Source organism: Salmo salar, chromosome 18, assembly GCF_965601325.2.
Source record: "Salmo salar chromosome 18, fSalSal1, whole genome shotgun sequence".
Taxonomy (NCBI): domain Eukaryota; kingdom Metazoa; phylum Chordata; class Actinopteri; order Salmoniformes; family Salmonidae; genus Salmo; species Salmo salar.
In genome coordinates this window covers 37,335,001-37,353,848 of record NC_138308.1, presented here as the reverse complement: position 1 = coordinate 37,353,848, position 18,848 = coordinate 37,335,001, and the positions used below count along the sequence as shown (strand labels likewise).

Here is an 18,848-nt window from a genome sequence, read left to right as displayed (position 1 = left end):
TTCTTACAAAAACAAGTAGTGATGAAGTCACTCTCTTCTCTACTTTGAGCCAGGAGAGATTTCCATACATATTATTAATGTTAGCTCTCCGTGTACCTTTAAGGGCCAGCCGTGCTGCTCTGTTCTGTGCCAATTGTAATTTTCCTGTCCCTCTTTGTGGCACCTGACCACACGACTGGATAGTAGTCCAGTTGCGACTAAACTAGGGCCTGTAGGACCTGCCTTGTTGATAGTGTTGTTAAGAAGGCAGAGTTGTGCATTTATTATGGACAGACTTCTTCCCATCTTAGCTACTGTTGTATCAACATGTTTTGACCATGACAGTTTACAATCCTGGGTTACTCCAAGCAGTTTAGTCACCTCAACTTGCTCAATTTCCACATTATTCATTACGAGATGTAGTTGAGGTTTAGGGTTTAGTGAATGATTTGTCCCATATACAATGCTTTTAGATTTGTAAATATTTAGGACTAACTTATTCCTTGCCACCCATTCTGAAACTGACTCCAGCTCTTTGTTAAGTGTTGCTGTGATTTCATTTGCTGTAGTAGCTGACGTGTATAGTGTTGAGTCATCCACATACAGACACACTGGCTTTACTCAAAGGTCATTAGTAAGGGTTGAAAAAAGAAAGGGGCCTAGACGCTGCCCTGGGGAATTCCTGATTCTACCTGGATTATGTTGGAGAAGCTTCCATTAAAGAACACCCTCTGTGTTCTGTTAGACAGGTAACTCTTTATCCACAATATAGCAGGGGATGTAAAGCCATAACACATACGTTTCTCCAGTAGCAGACTATGATCAATAATGTCAAGATGCACTGATATCTAACAAAACAACTTCCACAAGCTTTTTATCATCAATTTATCTCAGCCAATCATCAGTCCTTTGTGCAAGTGCCGTGCATGTTGAATGTCCTTCCTTATAAGAGCGCTGAAAGTCAGTTGTCAATTTGTTTACTGTAAAATAGCATTGTATCTTGTCAAACACCATTTTTTCCAAAAGTTTACTAAGGGTTGGTAACAGGCTGATTGGTTGGCTATTTGAGTCAGTAAAGGGGGCTTTACTATTCTTGGGTAGCAGAATGAATTTAGCTTCCCTCCAGGCCTGAAGGCACACACTTTCTTGAAGGCTGAGACTGAAGATATGGCAAATAGGAGTGCCAATATCGTCCGCTATTATGTTGATAGACAACAATCATTTGTTCACCTCTTCCACACTCACTTTACGGAATTAAAAATTACAGTGCTTGTCTCATAATCAGTCGGTTATACTTGGATGTGTAAGGTCAGCATTTGTTGCTGGCATGTCATGCCTAACTTTGCTAATCTTGCCAATGAAAAAGTAATTAAAGTAGTTGGCAATATCAGTGGGTTTTGTGATGAATGAAGCATCTGATTCAATGAATGACGGAGCTGAGTTTGCCCTTTTGCCCCAAATGTAATTGAATGTGCTCCAAAGCTTTTCACTATCATTCTTTATATAATCCATCTTTGTTTCATAGTATAGTTTCTTATTCTTTTAATTCAGTTTTAGTCACATTATTTCTCAATTTGCAGTACTTTTGCCAATCCGTTGAGCATCCAGACTTATTTGTCATTCTTTTTGCCTCATTCCTATCAACCATACAATAGTTTTTTTTATTCATCAATCCAGGGGATTTAACAGTTTTTACAGTAATTTTCTTAATGGGTGCATGCTTATTAGTAACTGGAATAAGCAATTTCATAAAATGTGTCAAGTGCAGCGTCTGGTTGCTCCTCGTTACACACCACAGACATGCAAATATTATTTACATTAACATAAGAATCACTACAAAACTTATTGTATGACCTCTTATACACTATATTAGGTCCAGCATTTGGAATTTTGGTTTTCCTAGATATGGCTACTATATTGTGTTCAGTACATCCAATGGATTTGGATACTGCTTTAAAGAAGATTTCTGCAGCATTAGTAAAGATGTGATCAATACATGTGGATGATTTTATTCAAGTGCTGTCATTCGTAAAGGAAAACACGTGTGTGTGTGTGTTGTGTGTGTGTGTTGTGTGTGTGTGTTCAAGCCTCACCGGTGTCTGCCACGTTCCTCATGGTGTGTGTGTGTGTGTTCAAGCCTCACCGGTGTCGGCCACGTTCCTCATGGTGTGTGTGTGTATGTTCAAGCCTCACCGGTGTCTGCCACGTTCCTCATGGTGTGTGTGTGTGTGTGTGTGTGTGTGTGTGTGTGTGTGTGTGTGTGTGTGTGTGTGTGTGTTCAAGCCTCACCGGTGTCTGCCACGTTCCTCATGGTGTGTGTGTGTGTGTTCAAGCCTCACCGGTGTCTGCCACGTTCCTCATGGTGTGTGTGTGTGTGTTCAAGCCTCACCGGTGTCTGCCACGTTCCTCATGGTGTGTGTGTGTGTGTGTGTGTGTGTGTGTGTGTGTGTGTTCGTGTTCAAGCCTCACCGGTGTCTGCCACGTTCCTCATGGTGTGTGTGTGTGTGTGTGCGTGTGTGTGTGTGTGTTCGTGTTCAAGCCTCACCGGTGTCGGCCACGTTCCTCATGGTGTGTATGTGTGTGTGTGTGTGTGTGGTGTGTGTGTGTGTGTGTGTGTGTGTGTGTGTGTGTTCTCACCGGTGTCGGCCACGTTCCTCATGGTGTGTTTGAAGGCCCAGATGATGGAGTCCAGCACCAGTTTGAACTGGGCCGGAGGGATGGCCAGGAATGCTGGGAAACAGTGGGAGTTGACCGCCTGCAGCAGGTAGAAGAAATGAGTCCTGTGTTCCGGGTACTCCTCAAAGTCCTGGAGGGAGAGAGTGAAACGGGCCATATTGATGAGAACCAACCGACAACAGTTGTAGGTATTAAAAAGATAGGTTGGCCTTGGTATTGGTAGAAGAACTGTTGTAAAATGTGTGCAACACAGCACTCTAACACTCCATGGAGAGAGACCCCCTAAAGTCAGTATGGAAATGGAACACTCCATGGAGAGAGACCCCCTACAGTCAGTATGGAAATGGAACACTCCATGGAGAGAGACCCCCTACAGTCAGTATGGAAATGGAACACTCCATGGAGAGTGACCCCCTACAGTCAGTATGGAAATGGAACATCTCCATGGAGAGAGACCCCCTACAGTCAGTATGGAAATGGAACACTCCATGGAGAGAGACCCCCTAAAGTCAGTATGGAAATGGAACACTCCATGGAGAGAGACCCCCTACAGTCAGTATGGAAATGGAACACTCCATGGAGAGTGACCCCCTACAGTCAGTATGGAAATGGAACACTCCATGGAGAGAGACCCCCTACAGTCAGTATGGAAATGGAACACTCTATGGAGAGACCCCCTACAGTCAGTATGGAAATGGAACACTCCATGGAGAGAGACCCCCTACAGTCAGTATGGAAATGGAACACTCCATGGAGAGAGACCCCCTACAGTCAGTATGGAAATGGAACACTCCATGGAGAGAGACCCCCTACAGTCAGTATGGAAATGGAACACTCCATGGAGAGAGACCCCCTACAGTCAGTATGGAAATGGAACACTCCATGGAGAGAGACCCCCTACAGTCAGTATGGAAATGGAACACTCCATGGAGAGAGACCCCCTACAGTCAGTATGGAAATGGAACACTCCATGGAGAGAGACCCCCTACAGTCAGTATGGAAATGGAACACTCCATGGAGAGAGACCCCCTACAGTCAGTATGGAAATGGAACACTCCATGGAGAGAGACCCCCTACAGTCAGTATGGAAATGGAACACTCCATGGAGAGAGACCCCCTACAGTCAGTATGGAAATGGAACACTCCATGGAGAGAGACCCCCTACAGTCAGTATGGAAATGGAACACTCCATGGAGAGACCCCTTACAGTCAGTATGGAAATGGAAATCTCCACGGAGAGAGACCCCCTACAGTCAGTATGGAAATGGAACACTCCATGGAGAGACCCCCTACAGTCAGTATGGAAATGGAACACTCCATGGAGAGACCCCCTACAGTCAGTATGGAAATGGAACACTCCATGGAGAGACCCCCTACAGTCAGTATGGAAATGGAACACTCCATGGAGAGAGACCCCCTACAGTCAGTAGGGAAATGGAACACTCCATGGAGAGAGACCCCTTACAGTCAGTATGGAAATGGAACACTCCATGGAGAGAGACCCCCTACAGTCAGTATGGAAATGGAACACTCCATGGAGAGAGACCCCCTACAGTCAGTATGGAAATGGAACACTCCATGGAGAGAGACCCCTTACAGTCAGTATGGAAATGGAACACTCCATGGAGAGACCCCCTACAGTCAGTATAGAAATGGAACACTCCATGGAGAGACCCCCTACAGTCAGTATGGAAATGGAGATCTCAGTGAACTACCTCTTTAAAATTGACTTATTTTGCTGTCGTTTTTATTTTTTCAGAGGGGGGTTACAGGTACAAAAACAATCAAATCAATGCATACAAGGTAACCCGACCCATTCCCCCGCTCAGTCCCCATCCACCCACCTACATCCTCCCTCCCCACCCAGAAACCATGCTTCCTACACCCTCAGATTACGGGATGCCAAGGTCAGATTTTCCCATATTCTGTTCCAGTTAAAGCGTTGTTCAGATTCAATTAGATCTGTAGAATTGACTCTTTTAATGTCTAGTTCAGAATATGAGCTTTCCAAAAGTTGTTTATATATTATTGAGATCAGTCCTTTCAGGAACCCAGATCCTTTATTTATAAATCACATCATTGGATGTTTTGGTAGTTTGGTTTGTACTTTTGACAAGTTTTGCCTACTATGTCAAGGATTTACAGCCATACTGACTTCAACATGTTAAGAGTACATTTTATACATTTTCAAGATGAAAGTTTAGGACAATACCCACTATTAATAATGCTGATACGTACTTTATTGATCATGTTGAGCGTGCATTCGAACACGGCATCGAAGATCTGCGGGATCTCCCCGGTGATGTGTCCGCCCAGCTTGTTGACGATGGTTGCCATGGTGCTGAGGACCTCAGGCTCCCGGGCGGCGGGGACGTTGCGCTGGTAGTCGATGAGAACGGCGTCGAGCAGTGGCGGAACAAAGTTCTCCCCCACCTGGAAGGAAGGAACACCGGAAGGGAAGAGAGGATGGGATTAACGGACAGATCAACGCGGCAGAGGGAGGAATGTTGTTGTTATGTTCTCACCAGGTTATTGTAGGACAGGACTGAGGTCAGTGTGTGTGTGTTTGTTACTAAGGACTAAGTGACCAACACGGTTCCTGGAGTACACACAGGACTGACAAGTACTGCTTTAAACAGTCAGGTTGGACAGTCTAGGGTGTATAAGTCTTTTCTGTCATGTAGTTTTTCATTGAAACACCTCCGCTGTCTTCCATTGGGATATATGTAGTAACAATATATCCTGATACATGTAGTAACAATATATCCTGACACATGTAGTAACAATATATCCTGACACATGTAGTAACAATATATCCTGACACATGTAGTAACAATATATCCTGATACATGTAGTAACAATATATCCTGATACATGTAGTAACAATATATCCTGATACATGTAGTAACAATATATCCTGATACATGTAGTAACAATATATCCTGATACATGTAGTAACAATATATCCTGATACATGCAGTAGCAATATATCCTGATATATGTAGTAACAATATATCAGGATATATGTAGTAACAATATATCAGGATATATGTAGTAACAATATATCCTGATACATGTAGTAACAATATATCCTGATATACAGTTTAAGTCAGAAGTTAACATACACCTTGCCCAAATACATTTAAACTCAGTTTTTCACAATTCCTGACATTTAATCCTAGTAAAAATTCCGTTTTAGGTCAGTTAGGATCACCACTTTATTTTAAGAATGTGAAATGTCAGAATAATAGTAGAGAGAATGATTTATTTCAGCTTTTATTTCTTTCATCACATTCCCAGAAGTTTACATACACTCAATTAGTATTTGGTAGCATTGCCTAAATCTTTTTTAACTTGGGTCAAATGTTTCGGGTAGCCTTCCACAAGCTTCCCACAATAAGTTGGGTGAATATTGGCCCATTCCTCCTGACAGAGCTGGTGTAACTGAGTCAGGTTTGTAGGCCTCCTTGCTCGCACACGCCTTTTCAGTTCTGCCACACATTTTCTATAGGATTGAGGTAAAGGCTTTGTGATGGCCACTCCAACACCTTGACTTTGTTGTCCTTAAGCCATTTTGCCACAACTTTGGAAGCATGCTTGGGGTCATTGTCCATTTGGAAGACCCATTTGCGACCAAGCTTTATCTTCCTGACTGATGTCTTGAGATGTTGCTTCAATATATCTACGTCATTTTCCTTCCACATGATGCCATCTATTTTGTGAAGTGTACCAGTCCCTCCTGCAGCAAAGCACCCCCACAACATGATGCTGCCATCCCCGTGCTTCACGATTGGGATGGTGTTCTTTGGCTTGCAAGCCTCACCATTTTTCCTCCAAACATAACAATGGTCATTATGGCCAAACAGTTCTATTTTTGTTTCATTACACCAGAGGACATTTCTCCAAAAAGTACGATCTTTGTCCCCATGTGCAGTTGCAAACCTAGTCTGACTTTTTTATGGCGGTTTTGGAGCAGTGGCTTCTTCCTTGCTGAGTGGCCTTTCAGGTTATGTCGATATAGGACTCGTTTTACTGTGGATATAGATACTTTTGTACCTGTTTCATCCAGCATCTTCACAAGGTCCTTTGCTGTTGTTCTGGGATTGATTTGCACTTTTCGCACCAAAGTACGTTCATCTCTAGAAGACAGAATGCGTCTCCTTCCTGAGTGGTATGACGGCTGCGTGGTCTCATGGTGTTTATACTTGCGTACTATTGTTTGTACAGATGAACGTGGTACCTTCAGGCATTTGGAAATTGCTCCCAAGGATGAACCAGACTTGTGGAGGTCTACAATTTTTTTTCTGAGGTCTTGGTTGATTTCTTTTGATTTTCCCATGATGTCAAGCAAAGAGGCACTGAGTTTGAATGTAGGCCTTGAAATACATCCACAGGTACACCTCAAATTATGTCAATTAGCCTATCAGAAGCTTCTAAAGCCATGATAAGATTTTCTGACATTTTCCAAGCTGTTTAAAGGCACAGTCAACTTGGTGTATGTAAACTTCTGACCCACGAATTGGGATACAGTGAATTATAAGTGAAATAATCTGTCTGTAAACAATTATTGGAAAAATTACTTGTGTCATGCACAAAGTAGATGTCCTAACCGACTTGCCAAAACTATAGGTTGTTAACAAGAAATTTGTGGAGTGGTTGAAAAACGAGTTTTAAGGACTCCAACCTAAGTGTATGTAAACTTCCCACTTCAACTGTATGTAGTAACAATATATTCTGATACATGTAGTACCAATATCTTCCTGTCAGATGTGTATATATCTGATATATGTAGTACCAATATCTTCCTGTCAGATGTGTATATATTTGATATACGTAGTACCAATATCTTCCTGTCAGATGTGTATATATCTGATATATGTAGTACCAATATCTTCCTGTCAGATGTGTATATATGTGATATATGTAGTACCAATATCTTCCTGTCAGATGTGTATATATGTGATATATGTAGTACCAATATCTTCCTGTCAGATGTGTATATATCTGATATATGTAGTACCAATATCTTCCTGTCAGATGTGTATATATGTGATATATGTAGTACCAATATCTTCCTGTCAGATGTGTATATATGTGATATATGTAGTACCAATATCTTCCTGTCAGATGTGTATATATGTGATATATGTAGTACCAATATCTTCCTGTCAGATGTGTATATATCTGATATATGTAGTACCAATATCTTCCTGTCAGATGTGTATATATGTGATATATGTAGTACCAATATCTTCCTGTCAGATGTGTATATATCTGATATATGTAGTACCAATATCTTCCTGTCAGATGTGTATATATGTGATATATGTAGTACCAATATCTTCCTGTCAGATGTGTATATATGTGATATATGTAGTACCAATATCTTCCTGTCAGATGTGTATATATGTGATATATGTAGTACCAATATCTTCCTGTCAGATGTGTATATATGTGATATATGTAGTACCAATATCTTCCTGTCAGATGTGTATATATGTGATATATGTAGTACCAATATCTTCCTGTCAGATGTGTATATATGTGATATATGTAGTACCAATATCTTCCTGTCAGATGTGTATATATCTGATATATGTAGTACCAATATCTTCCTGTCAGATGTGTATATATGTGATATATGTAGTACCAATATCTTCCTGTCAGATGTGTATATATCTGATATATGTAGTACCAATATCTTCCTGTCAGATGTGTATATATGTGATATATGTAGTACCAATATCTTCCTGTCAGATGTGTATATATGTGATATATGTAGTACCAATATCTTCCTGTCAGATGTGTATATATGTGATATATGTAGTACCAATATCTTCCTGTCAGATGTGTATATATGTGATATATGTAGTACCAATATCTTCCTGTCAGATGTGTATATATGTGATATATGTAGTACCAATATCTTCCTGTCAGATGTGTATATATGTGATATATGTAGTACCAATATCTTCCTGTCAGATGTGTATATATGTGATATATGTAGTACCAATATCTTCCTGTCAGATGTGTATATATGTGATATATGTAGTACCAATATCTTCCTGTCAGATGTGTATATATGTGATATATGTAGTACCAATATCTTCCTGTCAGATGTGTATATATGTGATATATGTAGTACCAATATCTTCCTGTCAGATGTGTATATATGTGTATCTCACCATCTGTGGATCGCTGGATCTGCTAACCCAGCCGGAGATGAGTTTGAGCGTCTCTCTTTTCACCGTCCTCATACTTCTGATCAGGGGCTGTTTCGTCACCATCTCTCCTGAAACGCACAGCGCCAAGAGAACAGACGCATGAGGAAAGGACACACCGCCAAGAGAACAGACGCATGAGGAAAGGACACACCGCCAAGAGAACAGACGCATGAGGAAAGGACACACCGCCAAGAGAACAGACGCATGAGGAAAGGACACACCGCCAAGAGAACAGACGCATGAGGAAAGGACACACCGCCAAGAGAACAGACGCATGAGGAAAGGACACACCGCCAAGAGAACAGACGCATGAGGAAAGGACACACCGCCAAGAGAACAGACGCATGAGGAAAGGACACACCGCCAAGAGAACAGACGCATGAGGAAAGGACACACCGCCAAGAGAAGAGATGCATGAGGAGAGGACACACACACACACATACACAGCCCCCAGCCCAGCCCACCCCATCCCCCAAACACCCCCCCACTGACCGTTGGTCTGGATGGCTGCGGAGATGTTTTCACTGAGGCACTTGTAGACGTTGAGCATGTCCAGATAAATGCGTCCTAACTGGATAACGAAGGGGTGTCCCACGGCCTTACAAGCCCGGACGTTGGTCTTCAGGATGCTGCCTAGCTGCTTCACTGTCTCTGGGTCCTTCAGAATGTCCACGTTCTAACAGAGGGGAGTCAATCAATCACATGTCATTTATTAAGACCTTTTTACATCAGCAGATGTCATTAAGTGCTGTACAGAAACCCAGCCTAAAACCCCAAACAGCAAGCAATGCAGATGTAGAAGCACGATGGCTAGGAAAAACTCCCTGGACAGCAGGAACCTAGGAAGAAACCTAGAGAGGAACCAGGCTCTGAGGGGTGGCCAGTCCTCTCCTGGCTGTACTGGGTAGAGAGGAACCAGGCTCTGAGGGGTGGCCAGTCCTCTCCTGGCTGTACTGGGTAGAGATTTAAGAGAAGGGTACTTTAGTGATCATGAGACTGAAATGTGAATGGATAGAGTTAAAACATGACAATAATAAAGGGGTTGACTAGAGAAGAAACAGATATAATGAGCCTGTTTATTCATTCTGATTATATTGAGTTTAATAATGCCAATAAGCTGCAACAGCTACTCTTCTTCCTGGGGTCCACAAAGAACAAAACAATCATTTACAATCAATAACCTCAATGGAGAATACTTTTTTCAGTTCAGGATTAAACTTTATCTGTGTCCTGGACAAATAGCCCATAAAGACAGCTGGACATCATTAGAGAGAAAATAGATTTTGTATATTCAGTTTCCCAGGTGTGTGGGTGACTTGATCAGGGTTATTGATCAGGGTTATTGATCAGGGTTATTGATCAGACTGAAACGTGAATGGGTTAAGTTAATAATCTTTCACTGCAGTGGACTAAATCAGGGTCACAGAAGACTGAAATATAACAAAACTGTTTGACATAGAAACATCAGATTTTCTGTTTTTTTTAATATATATTTTTTATTTATACAACTTATTAATTAGGAAATGATGAAAAATATGAATAACATACCAGCCATGAGGCCACTAGGTGATTTGACTACAGGAAAGGGGTAGCTACTACAGGTCTTTGACTACAGGAAAGGGGTAGCTACTACAGGTCTTTGACTACAGGAAAGGGGTAGCTACTACAGGTCTTTGACTACAGGAAAGGGGTAGTTACTACAGGTCTTTGACTACAGGAAAGGGGTAGTTACTACAGGTCTTTGACTACAGGAAAGGGGTAGCTACTACAGGTCTTTGACTACAGGAAAGGGGTAGCTACTACAGGTCTTTGACTACAGGAAAGGGGTAGCTACTACAGGTCTTTGACTACAGGAAAGGGGTAGCTACTACAGGTCCTTGACTACAGGAAAGGGGTAGCGACTACAGGTCTTTGACTACAGGAAAGGGGTAGCTACTACAGGTCTTTGACTACAGGAAAGGGGTAGCTACTACAGGTCTTTGACTGCAGGAAAGGGGTAGCTACTACAGGTCTTTGACTACAGGAAAGGGGTAGCGACTACAGGTCTTTGACTGCAGGAAAGGGGTAGCTACTACAGGTCTTTGACTACAGGAAAGGGGTAGTTACTACAGGTCTTTGACTACAGGAAAGGGGTAGCTACTACAGGTCTTTGACTACAGGAAAGGGGTAGCTACTACAGGTCTTTGACTACAGGAAAGGGGTAGCTACTACAGGTCTTTGACTGCAGGAAAGGGGTAGCGACTACAGGTCTTTGACTACAGGAAAGGGGTAGCTACTACAGGTCTTTGACTACAGGAAAGGGGTAGCTACTACAGGTCTTTGACTACAGGAAAGGGGTAGCGACTACAGGTCTTTGACTACAGGAAAGGGGTAGCTACTACAGGTCTTTGACTGCAGGAAAGGGGTAGCTACTACAGGTCTTTGACTACAGGAAAGGGGTAGCGACTACAGGTCTTTGACTGCAGGAAAGGGGTAGCGACTACAGGTCTTTGACTACAGGAAAGGGGTAGCTACTACAGGTCTTTGACTACAGGAAAGGGGTAGCGACTACAGGTCTTTGACTACAGGAAAGGGGTAGCTACTACAGGTCTTTGACTACAGGAAAGGGGTAGCGACTACTGGTCTTTGACTACAGGAAAGGGGTAGCTACTACAGGTCTTTGACTACAGGAAAGGGGTAGCTACTACAGGTCTTTGACTACAGGAAAGGGGTAGCTACTACAGGTCTTTGACTACAGGAAAGGGGTAGCGACTACAGGTCTTTGACTACAGGAAAGGGGTAGCTACTACAGGTCTTTGACTACAGGAAAGGGGTAGCTACTACAGGTCTTTGACTACAGGAAAGGGGTAGCTACTACAGGTCTTTGACTGCAGGAAAGGGGTAGCGACGACCGGTCTTTGACTACAGGAAAGGGGTAGCTACTACAGGTCTTTGACTACAGGAAAGGGGTAGCTACTACAGGTCTTTGACTACAGGAAAGGGGTAGCGACTACAGGTCTTTGACTACAGGAAAGGGGTAGCTACTACAGGTCTTTGACTACAGGAAAGGGGTAGCTACTACAGGTCTTTGACTGCAGGAAAGGGGTAGCGACTACAGGTCTTTGACTACAGGAAAGGGGTAGCTACTACAGGTCTTTGACTACAGGAAAGGGGTAGCTACTACAGGTCTTTGACTACAGGAAAGGGGTAGCGACTACAGGTCTTTGACTACAGGAAAGGGGTAGCTACTACAGGTCTTTGACTGCAGGAAAGGGGTAGCTACTACAGGTCTTTGACTACAGGAAAGGGGTAGCGACTACAGGTCTTTGACTGCAGGAAAGGGGTAGCGACTACAGGTCTTTGACTACAGGAAAGGGGTAGCTACTACAGGTCTTTGACTACAGGAAAGGGGTAGCGACTACAGGTCTTTGACTACAGGAAAGGGGTAGCTACTACAGGTCTTTGACTACAGGAAAGGGGTAGCGACTACTGGTCTTTGACTACAGGAAAGGGGTAGCTACTACAGGTCTTTGACTACAGGAAAGGGGTAGCTACTACAGGTCTTTGACTACAGGAAAGGGGTAGCTACTACAGGTCTTTGACTACAGGAAAGGGGTAGCTACTACAGGTCTTTGACTACAGGAAAGGGGTAGCGACTACAGGTCTTTGACTACAGGAAAGGGGTAGCTACTACAGGTCTTTGACTACAGGAAAGGGGTAGCGACTACAGGTCTTTGACTACAGGAAAGGGGTAGCTACTACAGGTCTTTGACTACAGGAAAGGGGTAGCTACTACAGGTCTTTGACTGCAGGAAAGGGGTAGCGACGACCGGTCTTTGACTACAGGAAAGGGGTAGCTACTACAGGTCTTTGACTACAGGAAAGGGGTAGCTACTACAGGTCTTTGACTACAGGAAAGGGGTAGCGACTACAGGTCTTTGACTACAGGAAAGGGGTAGCTACTACAGGTCTTTGACTACAGGAAAGGGGTAGCTACTACAGGTCTTTGACTACAGGAAAGGGGTAGCGACTACAGGTCTTTGACTACAGGAAAGGGGTAGCGACTACAGGTCTTTGACTACAGGAAAGGGGTAGCTACTACAGGTCTTTGACTGCAGGAAAGGGGTAGCGACTACAGGTCTTTGACTACAGGAAAGGGGTAGCTACTACAGGTCTTTGACTACAGGAAAGGGGTAGCTACTACAGGTCTTTGACTACAGGAAAGGGGTAGCTCCTAAAGGTCTTTGACTACAGGAAAGGGGTAGCTACTACAGGTCTTTGACTACAGGAAAGGGGTAGCTACTACAGGTCTTTGACTACAGGAAAGGGGTAGCTACTACAGGTCTTTGACTGCAGGAAAGGGGTAGCGACTACAGGTCTTTGACTACAGGAAAGGGGTAGCTACTACAGGTCTTTGACTACAGGAAAGGGGTAGCTACTACAGGTCTTTGACTACAGGAAAGGGGTAGCGACTACAGGTCTTTGACTACAGGAAAGGGGTAGCTACTACAGGTCTTTGACTGCAGGAAAGGGGTAGCTACTACAGGTCTTTGACTACAGGAAAGGGGTAGCGACTACAGGTCTTTGACTGCAGGAAAGGGGTAGCGACTACAGGTCTTTGACTACAGGAAAGGGGTAGCTACTACAGGTCTTTGACTGCAGGAAAGGGGTAGCGACTACAGGTCTTTGACTACAGGAAAGGGGTAGCTACTACAGGTCTTTGACTACAGGAAAGGGGTAGCTACTACAGGTCTTTGACTACAGGAAAGGGGTAGCTACTACAGGTCTTTGACTACAGGAAAGGGGTAGCTACTACAGGTCTTTGACTACAGGAAAGGGGTAGCTACTACAGGTCTTTGACTACAGGAAAGGGGTAGCTACTACAGGTCTTTGACTGCAGGAAAGGGGTAGCGACTACAGGTCTTTGACTGCAGGAAAGGGGTAGCTACTACAGGTCTTTGACTACAGGAAAGGGGTAGCTACTACAGGTCTTTGACTACAGGAAAGGGGTAGCGACTACAGGTCTTTGACTACAGGAAAGGGGTAGCTACTACAGGTCTTTGACTACAGGAAAGGGGTAGCGACTACTGGTCTTTGACTACAGGAAAGGGGTAGCTACTACAGGTCTTTGACTACAGGAAAGGGGTAGCTACTACAGGTCTTTGACTACAGGAAAGGGGTAGCTACTACAGGTCTTTGACTACAGGAAAGGGGTAGCTACTACAGGTCTTTGACTACAGGAAAGGGGTAGCGACTACAGGTCTTTGACTACAGGAAAGGGGTAGCTACTACATGTCTTTGACTACAGGAAAGGGGTAGCGACTACAGGTCTTTGACTACAGGAAAGGGGAAGCGACTACAGGTCTTTGACTACAGGAAAGGGGTAGCTACTACAGGTCTTTGACTACAGGAAAGGGGTAGCGACTACTGGTCTTTGACTACAGGAAAGGGTTAGCTACTACAGGTCTTTGACTACAGGAAAGGGGTAGCTACTACACATCTTTCTGTGACCTGGGGTTCTCCAGCAGCTGAACACATGTACATAACAGTCCTGACCTGGGTTTCAATCAGACACACTGCTCTTCTGAACAACTCTCTCCCTCCATCCTGTCTTACTCACTGTCCTATCCAGTCATGTTCTCACTGGCCGATTTTAGCTTATTTACAAAACATGTACAAAATATGAAATGAATGATCACACAGTGAATAGATTGATTATTACAGGAGTGAATAGATTGATTATTACAGGAGTGAATAGATTGATTATTACAGGAGTGACGTACCTTGGTGGCCTGTTGAATGATGCTGTCCCACACCTGGTTAGGTAGTAACATGTATTTCTCTATGATATGCTCTTGTACTGCCTGGTCTGTCTGGGCTCCGATCATATACCCCACGGCCTCGTAGAACGTATGAACCTGCACAACACACACACATTCATGTGACATAACATACACAAATACTACATTCTGCTCTGAGTCAGGGTGATGCTTCTCAGTAGACAGAGATAGATACACAAATACTAGATTCCGCTCTGAGTCAGCGTGATGCATCTCAGTAGACAGAGATAGATACACAAATACTAGATTCTGCTCTGAGTCAGCGTGATGCTTCTCAGTAGACAGAGATAGATACACAAATACTAGATTCTGCTCTGAGTCAGCGTGATGCATCTCAGTAGACAGAGATAGATACACAAATACTAGTTCAGCTCTGAGTCAGCGTGATGCATCTCAGTAGACAGAGATAGATACACAAATACTAGATTCTGCTCTGAGTCAGCGTGACGCTTCTCAGTAGACAGAGATAGATACACAAATACTAGATTCTGCTCTGAGTCAGGGTGATGCTTCTCAGTAGACAGAGATAGATATACAAATACTAGATTCTGCTCTGAGTCAGCGTGACGCTTCTCAGTGGACAGAGAGATCAAGTCCCATCTAGTCAGTGTGTTTCTACAGCTTGGTACGAACACACAAACAACATCAGCACTGAGGGATGGTCAAGGTTTGTAACTTTTGTCAGCGTTATTAATAATGAACACAGATACAAGAAACAGTGAAAGACAATCTGGGTTTTATTGGTTAGACTGGAAATGCTCAAATGTTCTGAATCCCAGCGCTTTTTCAGTAGACATGACAGAGTCCTCTCTACTCAATCCATTTCTACAGCTTGGTATGTGTTCGAACCCATTTCAACATGCCCTAATACACGCCTTTTAGTTTTGGTTGAGTGAATGAGTTATAGTCCTCTCTAGTCAGTGCATTTCTAGGGCCTGAGGCTGACCTATCTGTTGGGGTTAAAGGTCATGATGATGGAGTTGATGTTGTTGAGGATCTCGTCGCGCGTGTGTGCGTGTGCGTGTGTGTGTGTGTACCTGTTGTGGCTGCAGGTCACAGATGATGGTGTTGATGTTGTTGAGGATCTCGTCGATGAAGGGCATCACCTCGCCCACCTGCACCTGGACAAAATGGCGACGGCACTTCTGGGCGATCTTGATGAAAGTGTCACACGCCATATCCTGTACCCCATCATGGGTCTCTGAGAGGGGGAGAAAGGGAGGGAGGGGGTGAGACAGGCTGGAAAACACACATCTCACCTCTGTACATCAGTTACACACACAGAGTTAGTTCTCTCACCTCTGTACACCAGTTACACAGACAGAGTTAGTTCTCTCACCTCTGTACACCAGTTACACAGACAGAGTTAGTTCTCTCACCTCTGTACACCAGTTACACAGACAGAGTTAGTTCTCTCACCTCTGTACACCAGTTACACAGACAGAGTTAGTTCTCTCACCTCTGTACATCAGTTACACACACAGAGTTAGTTCTCTCACCTCTGTACACCAGTTACACAGACAGAGTTAGTTCTCTCACCTCTGTACACCAGTTACACAGACAGAGTTAGTTCTCTCACCTCTGTACACCAGTTACACAGACAGAGTTAGTTCTCTCACCTCTGTACACCAGTTACACAGACAGAGTTAGTTCTCTCACCTCTGTACACCAGTTACACAGACAGAGTTAGTTCTCTCACCTCTGTACACCAGTTACACAGACAGAGTTAGTTCTCTCACCTCTGTACACCAGTTACACAGACAGAGTTAGTTCTCTCACCTCTGTACACCAGTTACACAGACAGAGTTAGTTCTCTCACCTCTGTACACCAGTTACACAGACAGAGTTAGTTCTCTCACCTCTGTACACCAGTTACACAGACAGTTAGTTCTCTCACCTCTGTACACCAGTTACACAGACAGAGTTAGTTCTCTCACCTCTGTACACCAGTTACACAGACAGAGTTAGTTCTCTCACCTCTGTACACCAGTTACACAGACAGAGTTAGTTCTCTCACCTCTGTACACCAGTTACACAGACAGAGTTGGTTCTCTCACCTCTGTACACCAGTTACACAGACAGTTAGTTCTCTCACCTCTGTACACCAGTTACACAGACAGAGTTAGTTCTCTCACCTCTGTACACCAGTTACACAGACAGTTAGTTCTCTCACCTCTGTACACCAGTTACACAGACAGTTAGTTCTCTCACCTCTGTACACCAGTTACACAGACAGTTAGTTCTCTCACCTCTGTACACCAGTTACACAGACAGAGTTAGTTCTCTCACCTCTGTACACCAGTTACACAGACAGTTAGTTCTCTCACCTCTGTACACCAGTTACACAGACAGTTAGTTCTCTCACCTCTGTACACCAGTTACACAGACAGAGTTAGTTCTCTCACCTCTGTACACCAGTTACACAGACAGAGTTAGTTCTCTCACCTCTGTACACCAGTTACACAGACAGAGTTAGTTCTCTCACCTCTGTACACCAGTTACACAGACAGAGTTGGTTCTCTCACCTCTGTACACCAGTTACACAGACAGAGTTAGTTCTCTCACCGTGCATGAACTCAAAGAGTTTATTGACGACAGTCTTGAGGAACTTCCAGTGGGCTCTGAGGAAGCGAGGGTACTGGCCCACGATGTACATGATATTGGAGGCAATGATGGCCTTATTGTCCTTCCCCCTCTTCTGTTCACACAGACCCAGCAGATCCTACACACACACACACACACACACACACACACACACACACACACACACACACACACACACACACACACACACACAATCCCAACTCAGTTAGACAGATGGATAACAGACAGATGGATAACAGAGAGTCTTTGGACAATAGATGAGCGATATGTTCATCCTTGAGGTCCAGTGTGTCCAGAGGCAGCACTGTTTTACCCCCACATCTTTCCTCCTGCACCTCCTGCATCTCAACATTCTCCTAGAGAGAAAGATTCAGCTCAACATTCTCCCGAATAGAAAGATTCAGCTAAACATTCTCCCGAAGAGAAAGATTCAGCTCAACATTCTCCTGAAGAGAAAGATTCAGCTCAACATTCTCCTGAAGAGAAAGATTCAACTAAACATTCTCCTGGAGAGAAAGATTCAGCTCAACATTCTCCTGAAGAGAAAGATTCAGCTCAACATTCTCCTAGAGAGAAAGATTCAGCTCAACATTCTCCTGAAGAGAAAGATTCAGCTAAACATTCTCCTAGAGAGAAAGATTCAGCTCAACATTCTCCTGAAGAGAAAGATTCAACTAAACATTCTCCTGGAGAGAAAGATTCAGCTCAACATTCTCCTGAAGAGAAAGATTCAACTAAACATTCTCCTGGAGAGAAAGATTCAGCTCAACATTCTCCTGGAGAGAAAGATTCAGCTCAACATTCTGCTGAAGAGAAAGATTCAGCTCAACATTCTCCTGAAGAGAAAGATTCAGCTCAACATTCTGCTGAAGAGAAAGATTCAGCTCAACATTCTCCTGAAGAGAAAGATTCAGCTCAACATTCTCCTAGAGAGAAAGATTCAGCTCAACATTCTCCTGAAGAGAAAGATTCAGCTAAACATTCTCCTGAAGAGAAAGATTCAGCTCAACATTCCCCTGAAGAGAAAGATTCAGCTCAACATTCTCCTGAAGAGAAAGATTCAGCTCAACATTCTCCTGAAGAGAAAGATTCAGCTCAACATTCTCCTGAAGAGAAAGATTCAGCTCAACATTCTCCTGAAGAGAAAGATTCAACTAAACATTCTCCTGGAGAGAAAGATTCAGCTCAACATTCTCCTAGAGAGAAAGATTCAGCTCAACATTCTCCTGAAGAGAAAGATTCAGCTAAACATTCTCCTAGAGAGAAAGATTCAGCTCAACATTCTCCTGAAGAGAAAGATTCAACTAAACATTCTCCTGGAGAGAAAGATTCAGCTCAACATTCTCCTGAAGAGAAAGATTCAGCTCAACATTCTCCTAGAGAGAAAGATTCAGCTCAACATTCTCCTGAAGAGAAAGATTCAACTAAACATTCTCCTGAAGAGAAAGATTCAGCTCAACATTCTCCTAGAGAGAAAGATTCAGCTCAACATTCTCCTGGAGAGAAAGATTCAGCTCAACATTCTGCTGAAGAGAAAGATTCAGCT

At 43.6% G+C, this 18,848-nt stretch overlaps 1 protein-coding gene across 3 annotated transcripts in view; it reads right to left on the bottom strand.

Moving 5' to 3' along the window:
* LOC145861743 (exportin-1) overlaps positions 1–18,848 on the bottom strand; it is a 113,499-nt gene that overhangs the window by 14,348 nt on the left and 80,303 nt on the right. For all 3 annotated transcript variants that reach the window (XM_082964949.1, XM_082964948.1, XM_082964950.1), the window contains exons 15-21: positions 17,264–17,420; positions 15,736–15,899; positions 14,642–14,776; positions 9,372–9,555; positions 8,841–8,947; positions 4,894–5,088; positions 2,617–2,785 (exon numbers count right to left, since the gene is read on the bottom strand). In XM_082964949.1, the coding sequence (XP_082821075.1) occupies positions 2,617–2,785; positions 4,894–5,088; positions 8,841–8,947; positions 9,372–9,555; positions 14,642–14,776; positions 15,736–15,899; positions 17,264–17,420 (1,111 nt within the window). The remainder of the gene's footprint in view (positions 1–2,616; positions 2,786–4,893; positions 5,089–8,840; positions 8,948–9,371; positions 9,556–14,641; positions 14,777–15,735; positions 15,900–17,263; positions 17,421–18,848) is intronic.